This window comes from Tachysurus vachellii, chromosome 1 (genome assembly GCF_030014155.1).
Source record: "Tachysurus vachellii isolate PV-2020 chromosome 1, HZAU_Pvac_v1, whole genome shotgun sequence".
In the NCBI taxonomy this organism is placed as follows: domain Eukaryota; kingdom Metazoa; phylum Chordata; class Actinopteri; order Siluriformes; family Bagridae; genus Tachysurus; species Tachysurus vachellii.
In genome coordinates, this window is record NC_083460.1 from 33,558,162 (window position 1) to 33,586,114 (window position 27,953).

At 37.1% G+C, this 27,953-nt stretch overlaps 1 protein-coding gene across 2 annotated transcripts; it reads right to left on the reverse strand.

Moving 5' to 3' along the window:
- Window positions 1-64: 64 nt before the first annotated feature.
- On the reverse strand, window positions 65-27,776 carry il16 (interleukin 16). 2 transcript variants are annotated; one of them, XM_060883967.1, is made up of 23 exons: window positions 27,482-27,776; window positions 19,869-20,251; window positions 17,801-17,934; window positions 17,461-17,587; window positions 16,797-16,898; window positions 15,946-16,039; window positions 15,567-15,715; window positions 14,023-14,133; window positions 13,805-13,919; window positions 13,513-13,586; window positions 12,499-12,712; window positions 12,269-12,386; window positions 11,974-12,106; window positions 10,447-10,534; window positions 9,606-10,105; window positions 8,966-9,022; window positions 8,592-8,691; window positions 6,952-8,257; window positions 6,319-6,505; window positions 4,581-4,679; window positions 3,878-4,109; window positions 3,589-3,717; window positions 65-2,652 (listed from the first exon to the last, which is right to left on the reverse strand). In XM_060883967.1, exons 1-23 carry the CDS (start codon window positions 27,492-27,494, stop codon window positions 2,486-2,488), a joined length of 4,632 nt encoding a protein of 1,543 aa, XP_060739950.1. In that variant the 5' UTR covers window positions 27,495-27,776; the 3' UTR covers window positions 65-2,485. The 2 variants fall into 2 exon arrangements, with proteins under 2 accessions (XP_060739950.1, XP_060739959.1); XM_060883976.1 differs by lacking the exon at window positions 8,966-9,022 and having other exon boundaries at window positions 27,482-27,775.
- Window positions 27,777-27,953: the final 177 nt, after the last annotated feature.

Below are 27,953 nucleotides of genomic sequence, written 5' to 3' on the forward strand. Positions count from 1 at the left end.
GAACTTCATAATGCACTACAGCCAGTATTATTACGAATCATTTTGAACCACCAAACTGGTAAAATGTTTTGTAGTTGATTACTTTATTAGGGTATTTTGGGGGGAACAAAAAATAATACAATAATGATTTAAACAGTATGAACAGGGCTTTCTGATATATTAGTCACTTATTCTGTACAAAAAAATAATAATTAATGTGAGCGTTTCTTTTCAATTATATTAAAACCGGATGTTCTGTTTCTTTTAAGAACTTAAATAAATAAAATGGCATTTATTGTAATGAGGCATGAATCCTATTCAGTCATAAAATATTGAATGCAAAGGCAGGCCATAAAAACATATTGTATCTTTGGTTTTTGCAAACATATTTGGAAAACATTACATTATTGTGACTTCAAAATCTATTCTATTTAGAATCTGGTCAAATACTCTTGTTTAGTTTCTATAGAAATTTTTGTATATACTTTACTGTACAGTTTTTGTGCAAATCTTAACAAAACAGGAAAACTTGAATCAAGTTCCCAGGAATCCCTGACCATGTTTGTACTACTGTACAAAGGCAAGATTTCTGTGCATCAGCAAACAAAAAATGTCAATCTGTTAAGATGTTTTCACATAGATAAAATTGTGAAAATATATATATATATATAAAAAGAAATAATAATAATGAACACCAGTAAGGGTTTGGGAATCATTTAAGCAGACAAAAAGAGCTTACTGTATGTCTAAATATCAAACTTGACTCGTTTTGGACAAATTGTAATCGCAGCTTTGGACTAATTCATGCGGACATGTTGTTTCTATATAGATTATTTTCTAGCTCTAGGATTAGGCCAGTCAGGAATACAAAAAAAAAAAAAAAGAATAAATGGCATGGAAGATGCACAGAGTTAATTCATATTTTCATATAATATTCCTCTTTTCTTATCCCCTGTTGTTTAGTGAGCACAGTTCTATATGGATGGCTTCTTTTACATGGATATTCTGGCATCCATTAGAAAATCATTGATAGGCTTTGCTGGTTTATTGTAGGCGTGGTTAATGGCAACTCGTAACTGACTGTCTCTTAATGGCCAACTGGTTTTGTCAGAGCAGCTACTGTTTGTCAGCCCCAGTATTCTCAGTATTCTCAGTGACAGAAGCAGACTGCTGTCAGTGTCTGATGAAAAGTAGACGTTAAAGCCCAACCAATTCCTCCAGGATTTCACAATTTTGCAGTTGCAGAATTTAATGCAACATCAAACAAACTCCATAATATTCAGAGGAGCTTGCAATTTTTCAGAATTACCTCAGATTTCTTGCAGATTTGGGCCAAGACATGTTGTGTGACATCATCACAACACACATTCAACCAACGCCCTCATGAGTAAAGCTAAAGTGTCTTCACTCTTAGCAGTTTAACAGAAAAATCTTGTGTTTGCAATTTTGCCAATTCAGGTAGTTCTCTGCAAAAGAAGCACAAAAATCTCTCCAAGTGGCATCACAAATTTGGAAATAATTGCAGCAAAATCAATTATTTTTGCCTGCAAGGATCACAAAATATAATAATCCTGGAAGAACTGCCTAACAAATCAACTAAAAAAATCAAAATCAAACATATTAACAATATATAAGAAAACCCAAAGCTGTTAATTCTTTGCTTTATAAGCGCTTTGTTTTGAAACGCTTCGTTTTGAAGAATGCTTCATTTGCAGTTAAACAAATTTATTATCAGTAATTATATATTAAATGGGGTATTATAGCTAGGGTTTAGTGTCAAAATGTAAGTCATGGGCAGATCAAAATGGGCCACGTTTAGACACAGAGTAATACTGATAAAATTTCCGTTGAATTACATGCTTTTATACTAACAGTCAAGAACATCTGCAGAATGAAACCTGACATCGTGATGCACTGAATATGAAAATAAGTTCATTACACTTGACCACCAACTTCCTGTAATGTCTTTGTTATTTTAATCAAAACCTGATTTCGGTATCAAAATCACATCCCTGCATGCTGTTTCCTTAAAGTAACCGTCTGCAGCAGTCACTAACCATGTGCATTCTGATCAAGATACATTATTTTTAATATAGTGAAATTCATCCAGTAAGTCCTTTTATTAGATTAAAATAAACAATTACAACTATAATATTATCCCATATTATTTGTAGACCTTTTTACTCATAAATCTTTTTTCTATTAGCAGATCATTTTACATCTTTCTGAAAATAAGTGCTTCAAATGAGCAAAATTGCAGGATATTCATCCAATATGTCTAGAAATAGGTTAAATAATCTTGTAATGGGTTTACTGCAATCCTATAATAGGAAATACTTTAACTATATTCAAGATTTTTTTAATAATAATCCCAATCAACATAAATAAAATCCTAATATTAAAACTGCTTGCAAATTCCAGCATAAGTGCGATTTGATACTAAAAGTGTTTAAGACTGTTTCCTAAAATTCAGTCCTTTTACACTTTTCATCTGCCTGTACTGAATTTAGCTTTGTTCAGCTGTCTTTCTTCTCACTATGGCTGTGAAGGATCCATCAGGAAGACCTTTGAGGATAGTCAAAGCATCAAGACGTGAAAGGCCTTGTGTTGTGGAGCCCTGGACCTGCAGCAGCTCATCCCCGACTTGTAGGCCCTTCTGCTCTGCTGTACTGCCTACCAACATACAGAGACATACTCATGACGGCAGTGTTACAGCAAAGATAGTTTTACATTTACAGCATTTAGCAGATGCCCTTATCCAGAGCGACTTACATTTTATCTCATTTTTATACAGCTGAGCAATTGAGGGTTAAGGGCCTTGCTCAGGGGCCCATCAGTGGCAGCTTGGTGGACGTAGGAATCGAACTCACAACCTTCCGATTGGTAGTCCAACACCTTAACCACTAGGCTACCACATCCCTTTTAAAAGACTTTGGCCAAGAAAAAAATTATTCTTTCCTCCTGCAAAAATTATCTATTACATACATTAAACACACACACACATATATGCCACTGTACCACATGCATCTTACACATGCATCTAACAGCTCTGTAAAGCTGCTCAAATCAACACCTATCTTCTGTGTCTGCTGAATCAGATTCAGCCTCGTATCTGAAAACTAATCACAACTAGTCTGATGTTGCTTTTAATTTGATTCAATGACAAAACAAAATGCTGATAGAAGAGATGTGTTTAAAAATGTATTAAAAATAATCTATATACATATATAGATTACATGCTTCAAAGCCTTACAAAAATGGGGATGTGGCCAAAGTGGAAACTGATTTTGACACCACTGATTTGAGGTGAAGGAAATAGTTTTTTAAAATGTTTAAAACGGCTTGTTATATTTAGTATGTATTTATGGCCCTATCTTAGTTACCAAAATACAAACATGTACATGCATCTTGACCACATATTACTGTATCACTATTTGTGATGGATGTAGTGTAATGAGACATAAGAACAAATGTCAGGGCATGTCAAAACATCTCACAGATCCAAAAGTTGCATCAGACGCCTTAGATTAACATTATACTATACAAAAATCTATGTTGTATATTAATGTTTATAAATTTACATGTTCAAATTAAATGCACAATCTGTACCTGTGTAGAGTCTGTTGATGACCAAAGGTTTGTCTCCATGAATAGAGCCTTTTCCTCCCTCCAGTCCAAAACCCACTCCACCTGCATTTTTCTCCAACTCTAGAGTCAGGACATCTCCACTTTCATCTCCTGAAGGAGAAATAGACTTAACTTGGCCTTGATGTTATACAGCTTAATAGTATGTAGACTAAGTATCAATGAAATGCTATATAGTCCTTTACATAGGCTGATTGTCTAAATAAAAAAGGACAACAGACATGCAGTTAATTGTTTTTTAGCTCTATGGTACCTGTGAAGCTCTGCTCTGTAGCGGTTGTGCTAGCATCTGTGCTACTCTCAGCCTCCTTACTCTTGCACACCACCACAACCGCCTGCTTCATTTCACGTGCCTGACGGAGTGCTGCTGTAGCATCGCTGTGCTTCACGTTCTTCAGTGTCTGTCCGTTGATAGACAGCACCTCGTCTCCTTTCTCGATGGTACCCTCCAGAGCAGCTAAGCCTTGAGGAAAGATTTTGTGAACCTGGAAATTGTACGAAAAATCACAAATGCAGAGATGCACGAATGATTTGCTGAACTAGACAATTAGCAAATTATGACAAGCTTGCAGCTTGAAGCGTGTATTACGAACTTCAAGCAGCACAGACGACTAATAAGTGCTGTTTTCAAATGTACTTAGCTTCCACGGATTGATGGAACTACAAGTGAACTGGGTGGGTCAGTTCCCAAAAGTTATCTGATTAGATGTTCTGAAATTGGATTACATGCAGGCCCTGATGTAGCCTGCAAAATAGATTTAGAAATTGCATCCAATCCAGAAAAGAAGTGGATAACTTTTAAAAAAAACGGATGTACTCAATGCTGGGTAGTTTGTTTTAATAAGACCCCAATTAGCTACCAGAGTTACCATTATTTAAAGTGAACCTCATGGCTTGGTGGAGACAATTAGCCATGCTGTAGTGGATGCTAGCATGCATGTAAAAGTCTTACTCACTGTAGTTGCTTTGTTCTGATCGATACCACCAGCAATACTGAAACCCAAGCCAACTCCCTCCTCCTTGTGCAGAATCACTACATGGATGTCTTCCAGTTGCTGCAAGAGAGCGATGGCAAGTCTGTCAGCAAGTAGATTTAAGCCATTTACACTTATGAGATCCAAATGACTAAAAGGTGGTGTGCTGATACACAGGCTATTTAGTGCTCTTGTTGTAATATATTTGCCAGATGGCGTTGTATATGGTGTGCTAGAGAACGATTAGCATTCAGGAAGAGATCTTACTTTTATCGCTGTGTAAATAACAGCTGCATCTATAAACATTTCCAGATACTTCATAGTTTTTTTTAACTTAATTACAAGGCTGTAAGGATAACAGCACAAGATAACCTTATCCCCCGTTTTTGTTTTCTTTTTTTTCTTTTTTTAGAGTGAGTGAAATGCTATTTTAGTTCGTACCACTGCTATGTCAAAATTTTGGTAATTAAAAAAAAAAAAAATCATGTTTCATTAAATTCAAGAATTAATCAATCACGTTAGGGAAACACAGGTAATTGCTCTAAAATACCTGCTAAATTGTGCCTCATTTGGGAAAACAAGGATTGCTGTCAAAGGTTAGAAGCTGCACTTTATCAAAGGCAATGAAAGGGAAGGTGGAGAAATACTAGATACACTAAGAGAGGCTTGAAAGTGCAAAGAGAATACCTCCTCTGCTACTAAGGGATCTTGATATAATGACACCTATTTTATGTGCCCTACGTTAACAATTAATGGTCCGCCGTTTCTAACTGCAGCTGCTAATGTGTTTGCCTCTGCACCCTCTTGCACTAACGCAGGCTCTTTACAGATAAGAGCTGACTTTGCTATAGATTTTCAGTATGCTGATAATTATATTGGAGCTGGATTATATTGCACTCCCAAGTATTAATGCTATGATACTGCAATGCTTTTCTTATCCTGTAATTCACTTCAGCATTTTTTTAAATCCTAAGATTATCTCTGAGATTGAGGTTGGGTGAAAGGAAATAAAACATTACTGCACATACTATTATAGGAAAAATAAACTCAGCACTAGGTTGTGGTGCAGTCGTTTATTTTCCAGTAAAAGCATGTCCAAAAGTTATTTTTTCTTCTCATAATTAATCAGTTTGCCAATTAACAATTACATATGTTTTATTAATTAATTCTTCCTGTGCCTGAAAAAATCTTAAATGTACACTATAACATGAACTGGTACAAAGCACTGATGCTAGAAGCTCCTTCCAAAAATACTTTCTCTTCATCTTATCAATGACTAAGTGCATTTTTTAAATCCTTATAGATGCAGTGCCAATATACTGTTCCAAAGTCTATAGTAATCTACAGAAACTACAATGTATTAGAATGAGCAAATTAATATTTGTACCTTGCAGCTGTAACTACTGTCTTATACGCATTTCACAGTACATGCTACAGTATTCATGGTTGTTTACGGTGCTAGCAAAAACACCACAAAACACCACATTATTAAATGTAAAAATTGAAACAACTGCAACTTACATTGGTGTTACAAATGTACCGTTGATAGTCTTGCTACTATTACAGAAGCCCATTGTGGTGTAAATTAATACAATTTCCCACCACTATGTAAAATAGAAGTTTTGAAGCATATGCATGAGGTATACTAAGCTCCATAAACTCTAGAACATGCGATAGCCTGCAGTTTGTCTAAGTAACATTTCCTCATTGTAAAAGTCACCTTTAGGGTGTCATCATCAAGATCCTTGACCTCTTGGATTAGCCGCTGGATCTCCTGATGTGGAAGTGCTGAGATCACAGACTGGGCACACACTGCTGAGGGTGTGGTGAGAGGTCGTTCAGATGCACAGTGAGTCTTCTCACTGTCTTCCCCTCTCTCTATAGTGCGCTCTCTCAACTCAGCCAGGCTGGGAGTCAAATGAAAAACAGATTTATTAAGAGGTTGTCCTGGGCTACTGATCTGATAAATGCTTTCTACCACTTGCCTACTTTTGTCAGGAGTTTGAAACCCATTTTATGTTTCAATTTGTACATTTCAAAGCATTCTTCTAAAGATTTCAATTGCCCGCTTCGAGGATAAAGCTGTGTTTCTATATTGGAGCAACTGGAAAGTGCTTGCATGTTGTAATCGTTTTACAGAACAAGAACACCAGATAAAAGTGGCTATAGCATTTCAGTCTACGGTGGCCACAACTCATTTCCTCTTCTAAGTTTACATCAGACTGTTCTGTTATCATGCTTCTAGTACACAGGATGGAAGAATTTGTCAACTGCGAAATTAAAGATAGCTGGTCTTAAAAAGACAACAGCTACCTTTGACTGGTTTATGGAAATACTTGAAAGCAAACCATACCTCACAGAGAAGCCCTTCTCAGCACTGTCTGGTGCCGGTGAGAGTAATGGTTCAGATGAAGACATGTCCTCATCTATGGGGTTATTGTGAGACAATCCAGATGGTGCACTCCATGGATTACCAAGCTTTAGGCATGGGGACTGGGGCAGGGATTGCATGGAACGCATTAGGGCATGGGACACCTGGTTGCTGAATGACAGGATGATCTTAAGGGTTTCTCCTTCCAGAATACATTGGCTGTGGGCCTCTGGCAAAGAGGAGGTGTTCAGGGGTAGACTTCTGGTTCTTAAACTTGCAGTGTGACTGCTGTGACCTTCCACTGAAAGTAGCTTTTCTGTAGGAGGATCTTTAGAACTGCTGGACCTTCTAGGTATATGCTCAAGAGGCGGAGAGCCTTCCTCAGCAGGACTGGTTTCCTCTTCATCTTTCTGAGCAGCACTTGTTTCCGCATCATCTTTCCGAGCCGGACTTGTTTCCGTTTCAACTTTCAGAGTAAAATTGGATTCTATCTCATTTTCCAAAGAAGAAGGAATCTCTTCTGGAGGGTTGGTGTTATCCCCAGTTAGCTCTACGGCAGCAGATGTTTTATCTGTTTTTAGGCTCTCGATTTGGAAATCTGTTTTGTTAGAGGTTGCTTGATCTTCTTCAGATAATGATTCAGTGGTGGCAGCTGGATTTATCACTGAAGAAGGTTTGTCACTGTCCTGAGTGTTAATCACATTGGTTCTACTTTTCCATGTGTTGCTGGTCTCTACAGGCTGTGCTTTCTCAAACCTAGCTGAACTTTTTTCTGCCTGAGGAAGAGATGTTGTTGCAGACAGTCTTCTGCTTGTCCTCTCTGCTCCATCAGTGCTAGAAAAGGTCTCAAATGAGCTGAGCTTTTGTTTGAAAGATAGATTTGCTGCTGATGAAGTTGACCTTAGACTAACTCCAAAGGTCCTTCCAGTATCTTGACCTTTTGATTGATTTTTAAAGGCCTCAGCTGGCGACCTCCCAGACTTAATACTTCTAAGACTTTGGCGTACCCAGGCAGGTTTCGGAGCCACTGGAGGCCCCTTTTTAATATCGGTATTTTCTTCTGACTTTGAGCTAGAGATGGGATCCGTGGTCTCTGAGACTGTGCCATTTATCTCATTATTCCCATTATGGTCACTCATGATTTTTCGAAGGTTCAGGCGCTTTTCAAGACTGTCTGTTAGTCTCACCCAAGGGTCAACTTGCTGTTCAGAATGCAACTCCACACAGTCCTGGTGTCTCAGACTGGTTCTCCTAGTTGGACTACACAGCTGCTTGGAAGACTGAGAGTCTGAAATGCCAGTTATGTAGTCAGAATAAACCTATTTGTGGACATTCATCAAAATATCTATGCTAAATAACACAGCTTTATAAAGCACATGACACTGCACAAAGTTCTTCTTGCAAGAGAAATATATGACATTCCCTTTGTGAATTTACAATCTGTTATGGAATAGAAACTAACAGGGAAAATAATTGAAAAATTTTAGATAAGAATGTCTTAATTTTTTATATATTTTTTAAATAGACAAACCGCTATATTTGTTATCTCTCTAGATCAACTATAAAATGATAAACAATTAACCAATTAAAGTAAGCACACAGCAATCAAATTAACAACATACCTCGGTGTTGTCTGCCCTCCCTATGTATGTTTTCAGCTGTATATGAAGTAGCAGGTTCAAAGTGTGCTGCTTTAGCTTCTTCTGAATGCTCATCCACTTCCTGTCACACAAACAGGAAACGGTTGAATGATCGCAACACTTTTTTTTTTTAAAGACTCTAGAAAGGTGTAGAAACATATCCGGTGGTATTATTTCCACATGCACCACTGATGCAGACACGGACAATCCAACCACACACTGCAGAAGCATGCCCTATACCAAGCAGCAAGACAAGCGACAACATAACAAATTTCACATTTTCTGTGCAATTTGGTGTACTCCTCGTGCACAGTATTCACCAGAGCAGAAAGAGGAAGTAGTAAAATGCCACATACTTTCTTAAACAGAAGCCTTGAGATCTTTCTCAAAGCCTTGTATATACTGCAGAACAACTAGATGCATGTGGAGAGAGGAAGAACAGGACAATGATCGGTTGGCTTAATGATGATTTAAGTCACTTGTTATGGATTATACCTTCAATGCTACTGATTTTTCCATCATGTGGGGGGTAGATTCACTGCTAGATGTGGTTTTCAAGCAGGAAATGTGTACGAATCATTTATAGAAGTGAGAGCATTAAAGCCAAGTGTTTCGAATACTATACGTTACAGAAATACAAAGTGAATGAAATTGATGATTGTAAATGAAGTAAGTTTAGTTCTTTTTTCAGAACTTTCACCCTTTGAATTGTAAGAGATACTTGTCAAGTTGATCACGCCTACTCTTACTCAACTACCATTTATGGAGATTTACTTGTCTTGATTTGCCACATCTTCCTCTTATGTGATGTTAGGTCTGATGCAGAAGTACACTACACAAAACATGCAGTTAGTCATCTATGATAGCATTACCTTAAGAACTTTTGAATGGTGTTGGAATTTCATTAAGGTTTAATAGTCTGAATAAAAATTCAAATTGACTCTTCCAGGTTGCATTTGGCTATGCATTGTAACAGATATGAACTGAATGTCTTACTTGGCAGCTTTGTGAAGGCAACGGACCTTCCTCTTTCACCGGCGAACTTCCACTAGAGCCACTTGTGTCGGTTAGTGACTCTTCATTGGTGACGCCCTGTCGTCTACAATACCTTCGTGGCAGTGAACGAGGTCTTCCCCTTGTCCTCCCGAAACCTGCATCTAACCTCTCATGACTGAGAAAGTTCATTTGAGAGTTGTAGGGCACATTGTAGTCGTCATTGGCATATGAAATTGGGGATGGCCTCCTGCTGGTCAGAACCTCACAGTTAGCTGTTATGGAGGCGTCCATGCTATGTACGCGAGTGACATTCTGGTGTTGGGGACAACATGACATCATGTTGGCACCAGTTAGAGCACTGCGCTGGTTATATGCACCCTCACTGCAGGAACGGATCATGGGTTTCTGGGCTCGCCTGCAGCTCATCTGGCTGTGGCTTCGCTCCATACAGCGCTCACACTTTGTCCTGTTGTGTGAACATGGTTCCATCCTCCTCAGACCTGAGGTTAGACTTAAGATTAGATTTCAAAATGCATCATGACCTACCAGATTAACCACTTATACCAGACAGTTTAAGTGCTCTGAATAAATATGGGTCAGTCTATCTAAGACCTGAGGTAAGATGTAGGTTAGTGCTCAGACTGCATTAAAGCCTGACAGTTAAATAACTGACACCAGTCTCTTAAGTGCTGCTGAACAAATTATGTATACAAATTGATTTACTGTGTTTCTTATTTCATTAGAGGCTGTAGATTTTTTTTTTTTTTAAAACCATGATGCATTTTTTGATAAAAATGTGTATAATCATAGCCTATGCTTAGCCATGCCGAATCACACTTACCCTCCATACTCCAGTGACTCTTGTCTCTCTTCAATTTGCTGTTCTCTACTGCCTGAGCAATGGCCTCATTCAGCTGCTGTTCAGAAACCTGGACACAGAGAAACATACAAAATGGCTTTAAAATTGGATTTGTTATAGTTTATTTGACATGAAAAATCAATCAGTGCATCAACAGGAATGTCGTCATAAATCAACATTACAACATTACTTAAATACAGCAGAGCAACACACAACAATATATAATCATTTCTGCGAATACAGGACATAAAATGAATCATGGAATAACACCATGTATAAAGAAATTGTGAAATGTATGTTAAACAAAAATAATGTGAAGAAATGATTAGGCTGAGGAAAGCCCACCCCCCACCCCCCGAACAAACCCCCCAATCCCACCACACACCCCACCCACCATCCCCATCCTGGCAACATTCTATAGTAGGATCATTGGGAGCAGCCTGAGCAGCTGCATCACTGTCTGCTTTGGGAACTGCTCCGTCTTGGATCGCAAGTCCCTGCAGCAGATAGTGAGGACAGCTGAGAAGATAATTGGAATTTCTCTTTGCTCCATCATGGACATTCATAACACACGCTGCTGTTTGCTTTGTGGATGACCCCACACCCTGCCATCTGGAAAATGGTACTGTAGCATTTGGGCCCTCAAAACCAGACTGTGTAATAGTTTCTTCCCCCAAGCCATAAGACTTCTCAACAAACAGAATTGAACTATACCAAACACACACTTTGTGTACTATACTTTGGTATGGAACTTTGGTATGTTCCACTTTGTGGACCTATACCAAACACACACTTTGTGTACTATACTTTGGTATGGAACTTTGGTATGTTCCACTTTGTGGACCTATACCAAACACACACTTTTTGTACTCTGGAATGTACAAAATCAATCATTCACTCAGTTGCTGTTTTTGCAATCTACATTTCAATACCTCATTTAACTGCTGCTACTACATACATTTATATACTGTATGTTTACAATTGTTGCACAATGTACTTTATAATACAGTATGCACACTGGACAGTGCTATTCTGTGTATTTGTCGTGTATTGTTTTGTATTGTCTGTTTGCATTGTCCTTGTCTCGCACTAGGTTGCACATGTTCCATTTTATGTGGCTAGGACTTGGGTCCTTAGATCTACAGTATGTTGTTTTTTGTTGCACCATGGTCCTGGAGAAACGTTGTTTCATTTCACTGTTTACTGTGTCAGCTATATATGGTTAAAATGACAATAAAAGCTTCTTGACTTAACTTGAGACTGCAGTGCATGTCAGTATACAAAATGTAAGGCAAAGGGCATTGCAGTGTGATAATACACAAGCCCATACTGTGTTTGTTCAGATGTACAAACCTACAAACTTTGTTATAATGTATTCTATGGGTATAATAGTTGGCCAGTTCAAATTAGTATTGAGAGTAGTTAGGTATGTAGGGTATATTGCACAACCATTTACAGTGCAGGAAAAGCTTTACAGGTAAAGATTATTGATTAGCTGTCAGAACCTACTTTAGGGTCACGGTGACGACTGATGATGAGCTGAATCGGCCCTGGGTTGCATTGACTCAGAACTGTGTACACATCATTGAGTGTCATGTTGCAAACCACAGTGTCATTAATCTCCACAATCTCATCTCCACATCTGAAAAACACATTAAATGAGACCAGAAGACTGGCAGTTAACAGAAAAAAAAAAGAAAAAAGTAATCTCAACAAATTTTCAAGTGCCTTTCTAGAGGCTAATTATGATTGTGTTCATTAAATGCAAATGAGGTTCTGTAAGTTCTTAAAATGTTCAACGTACCTTAAGCGGCCATCCATATGTGCCACTGAACCTGGTGACAGTGTGTGAATGTAGATTCCAGGACCACCTTCAGCAGATGGAACACAGCACAACCCAATACCAAGGCCCACACCAACTTCTACACACACACAAAAAAAAAAAAAAACACACAGTCATCCAAACTGCTACATTATTCATATTATTGTTGACGTCCGTAAATAATTTTTGTTCTAAGACACACTTATACTGACCCTTCTGCAGAATGATTTCCATCATGATGCGGTCTCTGGGCTTGGCATGAGAGCCCAAGTTAGGGAAGTCAGCTAGCTCATCACTGGCTCTGCTGATACCTGCAGTGGAGCTGAGAGACTTGGACCGGCATAGCTGGGCAACCTGAGTCTGACTGCCAACGACAGCACCCAATCTGGTCCTTACTACCAGCGTCAGCAGACCTTTCTTCACTTGCTTCAGAAACCACAGAGAGCAATAGGGAGGAAAATGGATTTGAACAATGACAAATGGATAGATGGATGTATGTGAACTGTGGTTTATTTGATGGTGATCCAAAACGCTTAGCAAGGCAAATTCAGAATAGCCTGGTAAAAAGCATAGATGAATGAACAGATGCATATATAGACAGACAGATTGAAGGATGGATGCATAGATAGAGTAGATGAATAAAATTACAGATGCATGATGTGGTTTGTGTTTCCTTCAGTGTTATTGTAATATATTCTTTAATTTCGTATTCCTATTTCTTTAATAATTTAGCATAGCCAATCCCCCAGTTAGGATTTTGGGAGGTAGGAGGACACCGGACACCGAAAAATATGCTTGGAAACTCATACCATGGAACATGGAATTCCACTCAAGTTCAGGATCAAACCCAGAATGTTACCCAAGACTACATGTGCTGGATCAATGTTGTGAGGCAAATTTAGAGTTACCTAATATAGCTGGATAGATGTATGTGATTTCTGTTTTTTGAAGGTTTTTTTTTTTCAAATATGTAACATGGATGGATGGATAAATGAATGAATGAAGAAATTAATATATGTATGTGATTTCTAATTTAAATGGTTTCTAATGTTGCTTGAATGTTCAGGAAAGTAATATGATGAAGGGATAGCTGTATAGATAGATGGATTGGTGGATGAATGAAAAAATTAGTGCACAAAACTTGGTCTCAAAAGGCTGCATCAAAGTCTGAGGTATAGTGTTACCATGCAAATTAATATAGGAATGAAGGTTGGTGAAGAGCTCACTTTAAACTTCTGTAAAGCATCTTCATGTGTAAGACCGTGCAGGGACTCTCCATTCAGCTCCAGAATCTCATCTCCTGCAAATAAGAAAAGCAATTGGAAAACAAAGCTATTGGAGGATCTTTTAATAAATGTACATAAGTAATACTATTCCACATAACAGTGTTTATCTATTAATTAATAATAGTTGATTTCTATATTAGATGTATGTTTATTGAAATTCAAGATACTAGCTGAAATGCATCAGTCAAACCATGGGACAATGAATGTTTGAAGTGTTTTAATTGATCTGTACCTTCATGCAGTCGTCCATCTGCTGCAGCTGCTCCACCAGGAAAAATGGTCTTTACATAGATTCCCATTGGACCATAAATACTGTCCCTGCCTCCCACTATACTGAAACCTAGTCCCTAGAAGAAGTGGTGCATATTTTAAACAAGCGTTTGGGTTAAGATTTGGTTAATATCGTTTATCGTAAATAAGCAGCATGGTAAGAATAGGAGTACAGATTACCTTGCCAGGTGCCTTCATTAATACTATATTACAGATGATGAAGGCCTGGACACTGCTGCTGGAATGGAGCAGATGTGCTGAACTGAGTGAGCGAGAAGGTCTTGGTACAACCTGTGAAAAATCATAAATAAATAATTCAACATGCCATACCATCATCATAAATGATGGGGAAAAAATCATTAACTTTTCACTCAGAGCTAGTTAAACATGTTATATAGCTGACACAAGTCTAATGTCAGTGACTAATGTATATGAAAGACTTGTTATTCAAACACTTTTTTCACTCATCAGTTCTACAGAAGTGTGAAATCCATTTAATAAAATATGGCATGATTCAACTATATACCAGGGTTTAAAGGCACAAAGCTGATGGGATGAACATGTCATAGACATGTTAGAATCGTAAATAGATGGTAGACGCTATTGCAGATGTCCCACAGTTATCAGAATCAGTTGTTCCCTTGTTGGAATAGCACAGGTATATGGTGGCTTCGTTTTTAGAACATTAGTCCAGGGCTGGTGGTTTGATTCCTATCTTCATCTTGTGTGTGTGGAGTTTGCTTGTTTTCCCCATGCTTTGGGGTTTCCTCCTCACAAAGACATGCATTTTTTGGCATCTTTAAATTGTGTGTGTGCAACCGTGTCCTGTGATGCTTTGGCACCCTGTCCAGGGTGTCCCCTGCTTTGAGCCACGAGTCCCCTGGGATAGACTCCAGGTTCTCTATGAATAAGTGGTACAGAGATGTAGGATGGATATTGCAACAACTGAATCACTGTAAGGCTTTCCAATTTAATTGGGTGAGGTCAAGTTTCTAGATTTTGCAACTGATTCTCACTCATGTCAGACTTGGATTTTTGCCTGGTATGTTAGTTTTGCTAAGAAAATAAAAATGTGTAGTCTAAATAATCTTTCTGTTAGTAGGGAATCAGATCATTGCCAACTAGCTGTTGAAATGCTTTATGGTTAGATTACTTGTATTATAATCACATTAAGTGGAACGATACAATGGTATCTGCCTGTTGGACGGCAGGTCATAATGGTATAAGATAATTTACTTGTAATATTAATAATTAATAACTAGTAAATATTAGTAATTGGTCATGGTAAAGCTGATAAATCTATGATAACAGGATTGTCTGGTAACTCAAAAACAGCAAATCCAGAAAATACAGCGTAGGATTGGACAAAGGATGCATTAAGTCCTTAATACATCCATAATAAACAGCACATACATCTGCAGTAAAGGAGGCCATCTATATCAGAAACCAACACTGGGAAGAAAGGAAATCTTATCATCTACTCCCTGGCTGTTATATATTAGTGGGTACAGTACCCACAGTGGGTAGCGCTACCAGCTCACACTTCCAAGTTCTCTAGTTTGATCCTCAGATTGAGGTACTGTCTGTGCCGATTTTTGCATGTTCCTTCCATGTGAGGAGTTATATCAATCTCAGTATTGCGATTGTATTTTTAGTGCCTCTCCAAGGGTCTATTCTACCTTAACACTATATTTGGGTTAACCGGAATAATCTTATTGTCCCACCTGTTGAACGCTGGGAGGAAACTCCAGTTGTTGAGAAAGAGACTTCCTGTTTCCATAAATGCCAGTGGGACTGTGAACCTGACAGGGAAACAGCTCTGGTGTCTTCATAATTATGGCATCCAAATCTCCAATCCAGTATGGGTGAACACCTGAGGGAGAGAGCATTTAAAAAAGTCACATCACATGATTGGGGAAGAGCTACAGAGGCAACGCTACAAATAGGCTGGGTAAAACTAACACACAGATAAGTGTGGCTTTCCGTAAAAAGGCCTAACAATTATATAATTAATTAATTATTGCATGTGTGTGTGTGTGTGTGTGTGTGTGTGTGTGTGTGTGTGTGTGTGTGTGTGTGTGTGTGTGTGTGTGTGATTTTTACTTGTAGAGTTTGAACGATTCCTCTTGCAGGCTGTTGCTTCAGTATCTTCTGTTTCACAGCTTTTATTGTCCTCTGTTACTTCTATAATGGGCTTCTTTATACACACAGACCATACACATACATAGTTATACACCGGACTTATACCACTTATAATTAAAACCCATTTATTAAAAGAATATTCTGATTAAATAAAACAGAAAATACAATACATGACCAAAAGTATGTGGCACCGGAACACATAACTTGCCAATGTTGCCACTATGTTGTATAGAATGTCTTTGTATGCTGTAGCAGAGCTAAAGGGCCCAACATGTTCCAGCATGACATTGCCCTTATGCACAAAGAGTGGTCCATAAAGACATGGCTTGCTTAGGTTTGTGTGGAACATCTCAAGTAGCCCATATCACCTGCATCATCAGCAGCGATGAACTTAAACTCTGACTGCACATACAGTACTGCTTGACCTCATTAAAGCTGCTTTGAGGGGACCAGCTCTGTGTTAATACCTATATTCTTGCCATGGGTTTGGATACATATGGGTGTAATGGTCAGTTGTCCACAAACCTTTGGCTATATAGTGTATAAAAAGTATATACAAATTCCAAACAAAATATATACAGACAGGTGTCAAAGTAAAAACTTTTATAAGTTGTCTTGTGTAAGGTATTGGGCCAATAAAAGACTTCAGCTGTAATGTGCCTTGACTCAGATTGTACACATCTCTGGAATTGTAATAAGAGGTGAGTCACAGTTCATCCAAACAATGTTCCATGAATATTTATTACATATAGTAACATATATACTGAGTCAATAGTACAGTATATATTGTGGGAAAGAGAAGTGTTGCTTACCTTTAAGTTAACATTGTTTCCAAGTACTTCTTTCCTGTAGATTACAGAATCTGCTGAATTGCAATTCCGTTGCAGGCCACTGTTTTCATATGAGCTGAAAACCTAAGAAAAAGCAGAAAAAATTGTATTAATATGAATTTCATCTGACAACAGATCAAAAGTTTTTTTTTGTCATAAACACATCTCTAATGTTTATTAAGTTCCTATAATGGCACCCTTTCCTGGATCTGGAAATCACTAAAAAAAGGTCATCCCCCTCAATCTGGACTAAAGTCAAAGTTATGAATGTTCAGCTAACCTAGTTTCTTCAAAGATGTGTTTGTTAGCTTGCTAACAAATTCCCCTCACAATCAGCTTTTCTCCAAGTTTAGGAAATGCTTATGTTGATCTAACCCATCTGATTCGTTTTCAACAGTCAAACAGCAGATCATTTGAGGCTAGGCATTTATATATATGGCTAAATCACTTGCACATTAGCACTGAGTTGAGCAATAAAGTGTCCTTCGGTAGCAGAGCATAATGCTCCGATGTGCTTGAAATGGTTTGATTTGGTTTTGCTAAACAGATAAATGACTAGCTTTTCCAGGTACACAATTTGAAAAGGGGCATAGATTTATATAATTGTAATGTTAATATGGGAGAAGTGGTGAATCCTGTGGCCTACCTCAGCACTAGTTGTTTTGGGTTCAGTTCTCATAGCTGGCTTTTTCTCTGATTCGAGTTTTGTGTGGCCATTTAAAACCTGCCCATTAAATGGGGCCAGCCTCTCGCCATAGTGGATGTAAGTGTCCCTAGAGAGTGAGAAAAGAGCACATAATGTCCATTAGACCTCTTGTATTTATGTGAGTGCATATGTGTGTGTCTGTAAGCCTGTGTGTGTTTGTGTGTGTGTGTGTATATTTACACAAACCATTAAACAGCATCCCCCAAACACATATAACCGACAGGAACGCTAGGTTTATCATCAGATTTTATATATACATATATATGTATAATTTAACTACCTGTGTAATTGGCCTCCATTTTTTTGAACAGTGACTATATTGTCACCAAGCTGGAGGTCATTATCAGCCACTTGAGGTCCGAGTGGCCCGCACTCCTCCCTGGTGGCAATGCACATTCTCCAGAAACTGCTTTCCTGCCACAATACAAGCCACATGAAAACTCAAACAAGTGTGCTACTATGCTCTATCATACAGAGACCAATTTCCCCAACACGTTGACATGTGTGAAATACGGCTTTAATAGCTTTGTTTTATTACAGCATGAACCACCAGACTGCGCATTTATTAGAGCACTTACAATGAGGCCACATGATAATGAACTTTGCACAGAAGAAAGCTAGCGAAAGGGTCACATTATTGCTGTGGTTGCATAAAATTTAATGCAATTGCAGAGCCTTTCATTCGGTTCTCATAAAAAGGACAATAAAATAGTTTTCTATGTATTTAGACAGAAGGTAGCAGAAATTTTCAATTAATTGAAACCTCTCTGGAACCTTTCTGATCCACTGTAAAAAGTACTGGACTTTACTTATCATAAAACAAGATTGCACTTTCTGCACCAGCCAGTGTTCCAGTACTAAATGTATTTGATATTTGCATAAGAGGCACATAAACAGGACCTTTTGGCTGCTTAATCTTGGCTGAAGGGTTACTGTGCATTTCCACTGACTGTGGCTAGGTATGGAACAGCCGAATTTCATTTTAATCTGTATTGTTCTTTATCTGTATTGTTTAATCAGTATATGTTTTTTTGTTATCCGTATATTTTAAATGCTTTTAAATATGTCTATTACATACATCACTTTGGACAACTTTTTCATTTTATTGTGCTTCATAAATCATATTAACTTAGTTAACATAGTTGTTAACTGATTAGTTAACATACAAGTATACGTATACCCTAACCCTATATATATATATATATATATATACATATCCCAAAGACCCACCAGGATGACTTCCTGATACGCTAAAACAACACTGGCCAGAAAAGGCATTTTTATAGTAAATATTTAAAAACAAGTACTTTTACAAACAGGAGTCAACAGAATTTAATTTATATATATATATATATATATATATATATATATATATATACGTATATATATATATATACGTATATATATATATATACGTATATATATATATATATATATATATATATATACATATATATATATATATACACGTATATATATATACATATATATACGTGTATATATATATATATATATATATATATATATATATATATATATATATATATATATATATATATATATATACATATAAATTAAATTCTGTTGACTCCTGTTTGTAAAAGTACTTGTTTTTAAATATTTACTATAAAAATGCCTTTTCTGGCCAGTGTTGTTTTAGCGTATCAGGAAGTCATCCTGGTGGGTCTTTGGGACTAGGATTGCATCTGCCCTCCATGACATCACCTGAATGTCTTATAAGACTTGCGTCTGCCCTCCATGACATCACCTGAATGTCTTATAAGACAAGTTCCCAATTCCCTACAGCCTTTAACAAGTCCTCTTTTGTGTAGGTCTAATGGGTAGAGCCTCCACAAGTCTCCAAACACACAAGCCATGTGATTGTGATTCACTGAACCAAAATAAAAAAAAGCTCTGCACTATTTCTTAATATAAATATGTATATAAACAGGGTTAATTAATAGTGACATTCTGGAAAATGCTCTAAAGGGAGTAATCAAAACTGTTCTACTACACAATCTAGCTCACTAGAGACTAATTATTAGGATTAAGAGTTTTTTTCATTAGAATCCATCTGACCTTAATGAGATTCCTCAGATTTTAATATCATTGATTAGAGCTGGCAGTGTCTAATGAGAAGGTTCATGCATTTTTAATGCACTGCAACTATAATGTTTACTTCTGGCCATGTACTAGCACAACGTCGCTGTAAACATTCATTCAAGAGATGATTGTGATATGAGTGCTGCTCAGTTTTAAGAAGTATTTCCAATAATCCAGTGAAATCTTATGAGCTAAAGTTTGACCAACAGCTCAAAAGCTGCAGCACACAAAATTCACAGTCCTACCTTAATAGAAAAGGACCTTCTTAAGTTCTTTTTGGGATCCTCACTCCACTTTGATCCCTGTAGGCTAACACTCCTGCTGAAATTCATTTCCATATGTCCAGACTTGGATTCCAGAGGGTCTTCTTGGTACCCTTCTTTCCAGTTCTTGTATCCGTACCTCTCTTCAGGGCTGGAGGTGTCATCACTGCTCCTGGAGCTGCAGATAAGTAGAGATCGAGAGATGATGGCCAGTTTTTTGGAGCGCTGTCCAGGATTGGTCCTTTCCATCCTTCTGTTTCTTCTCCCATTTAGCCGCTGCTGCGTCTGAGTGGCTCTCAGAGGCATGATGGCCGCTGAGGGAGGCTCTCTCCCACTCCAGACAGCTGCTAATGGAGGGGGCCGCTCTGAAAAGAGAGAGAGGGAGAGGAAGAGAAAGAGAGAGGAAGATAGCAGGAGACAGAAAGCAATTAGAAAATTCAGTTAGGAGTCCTGTCCTAGCGTCCTTCTCTATCCAGAGTGTTCTCTGGAAACAAGGAGGCTGTAGGCAGAGATAAAAGCACTTTTCTTTTCTCCAACATGTTCAGGGGAATAAAAAAAGGAAAGTGTTGAACTGCATGACTATAACTGGAAAATGTGAATGTTTGAAATGAAATTTACTGTGCACTGGAAGCTTAAGCATGACAATGTTTAGAGAACAGAGACTTAAAAGGCTAATCTGGGGCTCTATCATAAATATAATGAATATTTGTGGCACTTCAGTCCCCATTTTATACTGTGCCATAAACATATCTTCATCTCTTATTTTTACACCTTTTTTGAATTACAAAAACTAAATTTTTAAACAATTTTGTAACAGCTGCAGTTGTTGGTTTTTAACACTGAATCATTATATATCCTGGTACTACAGTCTAATTACTGTGCATATTATAGAAAATAGATATATTTTTTGTTTATCACAACAGGAACCATTATAACCACACGGGTACTTTGTAGGTACTCTGGAACTCTTAGCTCTATGGAATAAATCTTTTGGTATTACATAGCCTCTCTTTTTTTAATAGTGTATGTGTGGATCATGATAGATGACTTACATACTGTATAGATGGTTATATAGTAATTCCAAAATTCAGCTTGTAAAGCCTGTAAACATTTTTGTTTAACTTGTAATTACCATGCGGAAATTTTACATTTTACATTTTACATTTGGAGCTGAAAGCTCCAAATTTGCAGTGTGTGCCATCATACATAATATATACTATATATATATATATATATATATATTATATATATATATATATATATATATATATATATATATTTATATATATATATATATATATATATTTATATAGGTATATTCCTTCTTCCAACCCGGTGTTCCAGAGATGATCGATGTCTCCAGATCTGCTGCAACCAGACCCGGATAATGTGGTTACCAAAAATGAATTAAAGAATGAATGATGCCAGCAAGCCTAGTACTTTAATAATGACTTTTAATTGACATCCCATTGACAAAGACCTCTAGCCTATTATCTCAATCAACTAAACCAGAGGCAAAAGAAGCACCAGGCAATAGTGAAGTTCAGGGTTTCGGGCCAGTATAAGGAAAATAAGTAAACAAATCTGACCTTTTGTTACTTGATAGCTCATGTCCTTATGTGTCATTATTAAACACATTGGCTTTGTGAATGAGACCTTTAATGTGAACGCTGAGAACTGACTCACTCACACTTTATCACTTGTGTGTAGATGCACTGTACTGAGGCAACTCAGTAACTATTGCACTTTAGTTTAAGTGCTTCCTTGGAAACTACCTAAGTAGAGCCACTTACTTTTTGCTGAGCTGTTTGTTAGGATGACATCTGAGACACATGCTTGACACCTGCCTCTATGCTGTGTGTATAAAGCAGCATCCTTTGCACTGCTTCTTGTTGATATACACAGATGTACACAGAAAAATGTATTAGGGGAGAGCCGTTTAAATATAATTTGCAAAATGCAAATCAAAGTAAATTTTATTTTGACCAGTGGACAAAATATTGCCTGGTTTAGGGAAAAAAGACAGTGAGCTGTTTGGGAGCCAAAACAGTCAACTTTTGTACCTGAGCTGAGTCAAATAATCAGACTCACTGAACAGAGTTAGAATCAACAGCACTACTCTACATTATACTGTGCACAATTGTTAAAAAAAGAAATTTATTCATCAGCAACTTTTTCTGCTTCTATACAGCCTTTAAACGGCCCTTGATTTTTAACTGTCAAAGCTCAATGGCTTAAAAATACTCAGTTATTTCATGCCATGTTTCCCTTACCCGACATCTGCCTTGTGTTTGGGGAAGAGAATGTGTTTGCAAGCTTTGCCTGAGATTAACCTCGCACACTTCACATAAAAAGGAGAGAGTCTAGATTGAAATGTCACCAGTTATTCATAATTTATACTATATATTGGTTTCACATGGCCAACGTTAATGTAATTTAGAATGAAATCATGCATAGCGGTTCCCTAGGGCTTTAAAGATAGTCACGAGTGTATGATAAGATAACTACATACTGTATCTAGCAGATCTTTGACTAATAAACTTGGATCTTTTTTCAGAAAGTAAAAAATCTTCTTCTAAAATGATCTTAAAGCAAAGGAGTGAAAGATGTTAAAATATGAATGAGCTGACTACCGTAATAAATGTCAAAGTGCTTAGTGTGTAAATCTTTACATTTTCTGCGCTGCAATAGAAACATCTAAGGAGATATACAACTCTGAATAGAAACTATATGTATAAACAACAATGACGACTTTATACCTTTTTCATTTTTCTTTTTCTCTGTGCAGGACCTGTTCTCTGAAGGTCAAAGCTTTATGTAGGTCATGCATTATAAATGACTCTCTCTATGTGCATTTGCAGAGACTTATACACTAATGGTGGTAAAGATATCGGGGAATGTAAGGCAGCAGCACTTTACTTTGGGAACTGAGCAGTCAGAGTGACAGCAGACTTGTGGAGAAGTTGAATATTACTATTTGACACTGAAATATGTGCTTGTATTAATAGAAGTTTGAATCTCCTCAGTATTTCTGCTCTGGGAAAAAGTTGTCAAGAAAAGGCAATGGAATGAATCTGAACAAATCTGTCTAGTTAAAATGATGCGCGGGATCTTCCATGTACACTGGTTTCCTCCCCTGTTTAAAGGCGCACAGTGTACGTTTACAGGAATCCCAAAATTTCAGGTAAAACATGGCTAAATCTTGGTGTGTGAAATTTTGTTTTTAGGAAGCTACAAGACTAATGTAGCTAACAAGCAAGGAGGCATAAAGCTATCGATTTAGCATGTCTACGAAACAAAAATCATACACTCAGCTTAGGTTTGGCTCAATAATATAATTTGTGCATAAATAGTAATATTTGAATTTAAAATAAGAATTTTATTTATTTCTGATTTACTATATTAACCTTATACAAAGGGTTGTTAGGGTCATTGTTTTATGCCAAATTGGTCTAGTTTTGGTGCAAGGTTACAGATCCACGTATGGCATAGTTTAAACATAGTCTGTAGGCACTTAAGGATCTTGTTTTAACTCGTAATTAAATGTAATCAAATTCTACAGACATTGGCTATGCCAAACTCTACGGGAATGTGTGAGTACAGAGAGTGTATTTATGACCATCTACAGTATAAGCATTTCTGTTGTAAGATATATTGCAAAGATGGACCGAAAGCTGTATTTTGGATCAATCAGAAACTTTTGGGAACTTGTCTCCCAGTTCATGTAAAGACTGGTTAAAAATCAGATTCAGGTTTGGACACTTAAATGGTAAATTATGTCAATTCCATTTTTAATCGTGGCTTTTAAATGTCTTTTTTTTTTCTTTTTTTTTTTTTAGGTTTCTTCAATTTGAACCTTAACATGAGTGACAGATGATATATTCATCAGAATTATCTGTACCAGTGGTTAAAGCTGTAGTGTGTAGGCCCACTTCACCTTATTTGTACTGTAATATAACACAGATAACATCTTATCTGTGACCATAGTGTGCTATGTACTACATACTATATACTATGTATAGTTTATGTAGAAGATTGAAATAGAAGACTCCAGATTTTAACTTTATTACAGTAGCAGGGTGACTGTGTGTTTTGAAATAGTCTGACTATGATGTTGATGTAATGGCACACAGCTGTAATACAAGCTGAGTCACAAAGCAAAACAGTGAAGGAGAGAGAGAGAGAGAGAGAGAGAGAGAGAGAGAGAGAGAGAGAGAGAGAGAGAGAGAGAGAGAGAAAGAAAAAGACGGCTAATCAGGGTAAATCAGGAAAGAGGTCTCTCTCTCTCTCACTCTCTCAGACAGACACACACACACACACACACACACACACACACACACATCTTCATTTCTACAGTTTTACTTTTTTTTTAAATTCAGGAACAGTTATTCACCATTTCTCTCTTTACTCGATTTATATATGCATAAATACACACACTCGCACACAAAGATAGATAGATAGATAGATAGATAGATAGATAGATAGATAGATAGATAGATAGATAGATAGATAGATAGATAGATAGATAGATAGATAGATTTTTGTGTGCAGGCATAACAACTCAAAATATATTAACAGCATGCTAAATTTAATTAAGCGGCTAAAGACGCATCAGTTTGCTCACTTATTTAAATCCTTCTCATTTATAATACACTTTGGCTAAAAGCATTTGCCAAATGAGTAAATGCAAAGCTGACCCATCGTTTTCTGAGCTTAGTTAAACATGCATTAGTATTGTTTTATTTTAGTTGTGTGACCTACTGGAATCAAAATCTTATTGAGACTAGGTATTTCGAACGTTGGAACATATTTCTTCCCTCATATTTTCTCAGTGCCTGTGGCTTTTAATAAATAGTTTGATTATTGAGAGTGACATGGCCACCAAGGTTGCTTATTGACACAGTTTGAGTTATAGCAAACTAGTATTTTTTTTCACTACAGAAGTATTTCATTATTTACTTTCTATGGTGTTATAGCCAACTGGGTGAATACTGTATCCCCTTATTGTGCCCTGATTTATGACCAGAGCACCAGAACGACCTCATGGAGTTTCTCACAGGAAAGGCCATGCTTAGGTTTGCATATTATATGTGCTAATATACATGGCATCTATAATCCTATGTATAATGAAATATTTCAAATGTTGGATTAAATGGCTAAGTAAAACCTTTTGAAAGATGACTCTGGAATCAAGTCAAAATATTTATTGCATAATTTGAAGCCCAAATTAAAAGGATTAAATGGATTACTCTTAGTCTCACAGAAATATGAATATAATATAAGACAGTATTATATATCAAATTATGTCATTTCAAACCATCTGATGGTCATTAAAAAAAGATATATTTTATTTTTCATTTTCCACAGACATTTAGCCAGATGGGTAAATTCCATACTTTATGTGAATGGATTTCCAGAAATACAATTATTTAAGTTGACAGCCAAGTAAGTAGTGAATATGTGTCTGTGATGGGTACAGTCAATATTTCATATATGTAATCTATCTCATCTGCAATCCTGTGCATACTTAAAGAAACAGATCTCAGCGTCTGTATGGAAACCTAAATTTATTACCATCTCAATTGACAAAGTAGCCTTACTTGTACTTTACTTTAGATTTGCACTACAACGCAATGTATTGGTCGTGTTTATTACCAAATATATACTGTAATAGTCTTTTTGGTTGTGACAGAGTGATGTGTTTGCTATTAAACCAGAAGGAGTGTACACTCCTACACTGCAGTACAAACATCTGTCTTTGCTTGATCTTGAAATCTAAAAATCAGTATCAGGAAGTCATTGTGTAACCTGCCCCACAAACATAAATACTCCAGGATGTGATACTAGACTTAGGTGCTGTTTCTAAAGATGGGTGTAGCTTGAGTTCAGATATATAACATGACTTGATGGATGGAATCAGATGGATGCTAATAGAGAACATTAGTAAGAAAAAGATAGTCATGTTGATTTCCTTTATTTCTTTTATTAGCTTGCTAGTTAATGTACCGGCATGTGTGAGTCAAATTATACAAGAATGTTTTCTTGGTGTAGAATTTATTAGGGGCAAATTAGAAACACAACCAGAGGTCAAAAGACAGGCAGACAAACATTAATTATTTGTCCACCATGCTGAGAACAATATGGACAGGATAATGTCTAAACCAGGAACTACATAACAAGGAGAAAACTAGCTCAGGACTTAAGAGAAAGACTTACTCATTGACTTCATGTAATCATTTTATCCAGGTTAAGGCTATAGTGAAACTGGAGTGTAACCCAAGAACACATGGTGTGAAGTGAGAATACACCTTCACAATTTACCTTACCCAAATACCCATACAAGTACTGGAGAGAACCAGGAGAAACCCCAAAAAGACATGAGGTGAACATGCATAGAGACAGTAACCTAAGCTCAAGATCTAACCAGGAAGCCAGAAACTTTGAAGAGAAAAGACTACTCGCTGCGCCATTGTGCTGATTTAAAAAATATATACAGAAGCATTAACTTTTCAACCTAAACCAGGGTTAAAAAGAAACAAGTGAGCACACTCAGAAAAATAAACCAGTGATACAATGGGGTGGAGACAGGATTATAACAGAAACCAAAACAAGCATGATGTGAAGGGGAGTAATCATGGTTTTGGGTATGTTTTTGAGATGTTGGAGGAAACCAGATAACCCTGAGGAGTCCTGAACAAATAAGGGATGACTAAAACAAGCATGATGTGAAGGGAAGTAATCAGCTGTGTATATCACAATATTTTATAGTCTATAGTATTATTCTTTGTACTTGTTTCACTAATTTCCTTAGCAGACCCTACTGCAAAATATATATTGTTTCACATACTAATGAGGTAGTCATTGTTTCCATTAAATATCTAATCAATTTATTGGTTAGTTCTTAGCTTATTTACTTGAAGTAAATTAAAGTGCTGTTTGTAATTTGTTTCTAGATTGATTATAGTATTTAAAAAATAGCTTAGTTCCATTATTGCCATGTAATGGATGTCAGTGGTTTATATGTTTGTGACCCAGAAATTGGCCCTCAGCTGATCTATTTCTTTAAAAGGTGGCTCACAGGTGTACAGAGTTTCAACAGAGAGGGCAGGTTTAGACCGGGAGTAGAGGAAATCCCAAAATGATAAATTGCATCTTTAAGTTGTTATATATCAATCGTCAGTTCTGTCCAGATATACGGTGAGTACTCTGTATCGATGCTTTCCTTGCAGACAGAATCACTGTGGAGAATTACACATGCAAATATTTCAGACAGCCAGTGACTCACCATTAAATCACAGTTTAATACATTAAGGTCATCATCAGACCGCCAGATTCCACCTTAGAACTTTATTAAAAAAACAGATTAGTCAAAGCAAAAAAAAAAATAAAAAATACCGTTACTAACTTATAAACCATCACAGGATCACCAGTGAGTGATAAAAATCTACAGTGATTTCTATTCTTTCTTTCAGTTCAACCTCAGCCTGTTCCCAGATCACACATCTGTTTCGAGACAGGATTTAATGAATGTTTTCTTTTTTCCTATTTGTATATTTTGTGTTAAAAGAAAGTAAAAGAATGAAACAACTACTCACCGATGCTGATCATCTGCTCAAATGAAAACGTCCAAGTGGAGGAGATTTATCTGTTCCTTAAAATGGTTCGCATAGGAATTCATCCATCCAACAGAGTCGAGAGAGAAAAGTGGGTTTCTTCGTAGTGGGTGATAAAAGGTGCACTGTGAAGCAAGTTTTCCCTTCTCTCTTTTTCTAACTGCCTTCTCCTTCTTTCTCGCTCACATCTGAGACTGGGCAAAGTTACACACCCATCCACACTCCCGCCCTCCAAGGCAGTCAGCTGAACACAAAAGTCCTCTTACGGAGCAGAGTGGCCATCAAAACACATGTACAGACAGAGAGGGAGAGAGAGAGAGAGAGAGAGAGAGAGAGAGAGAGAGAGAGGGTTTCCTTCATGGACGCTGACCTCACACCTACTCTGCTGCACACTGCTTCAGTCTTTTCTCCTGGACACACACAAACACACTAACAGCAGCAACTCTATGAGCTC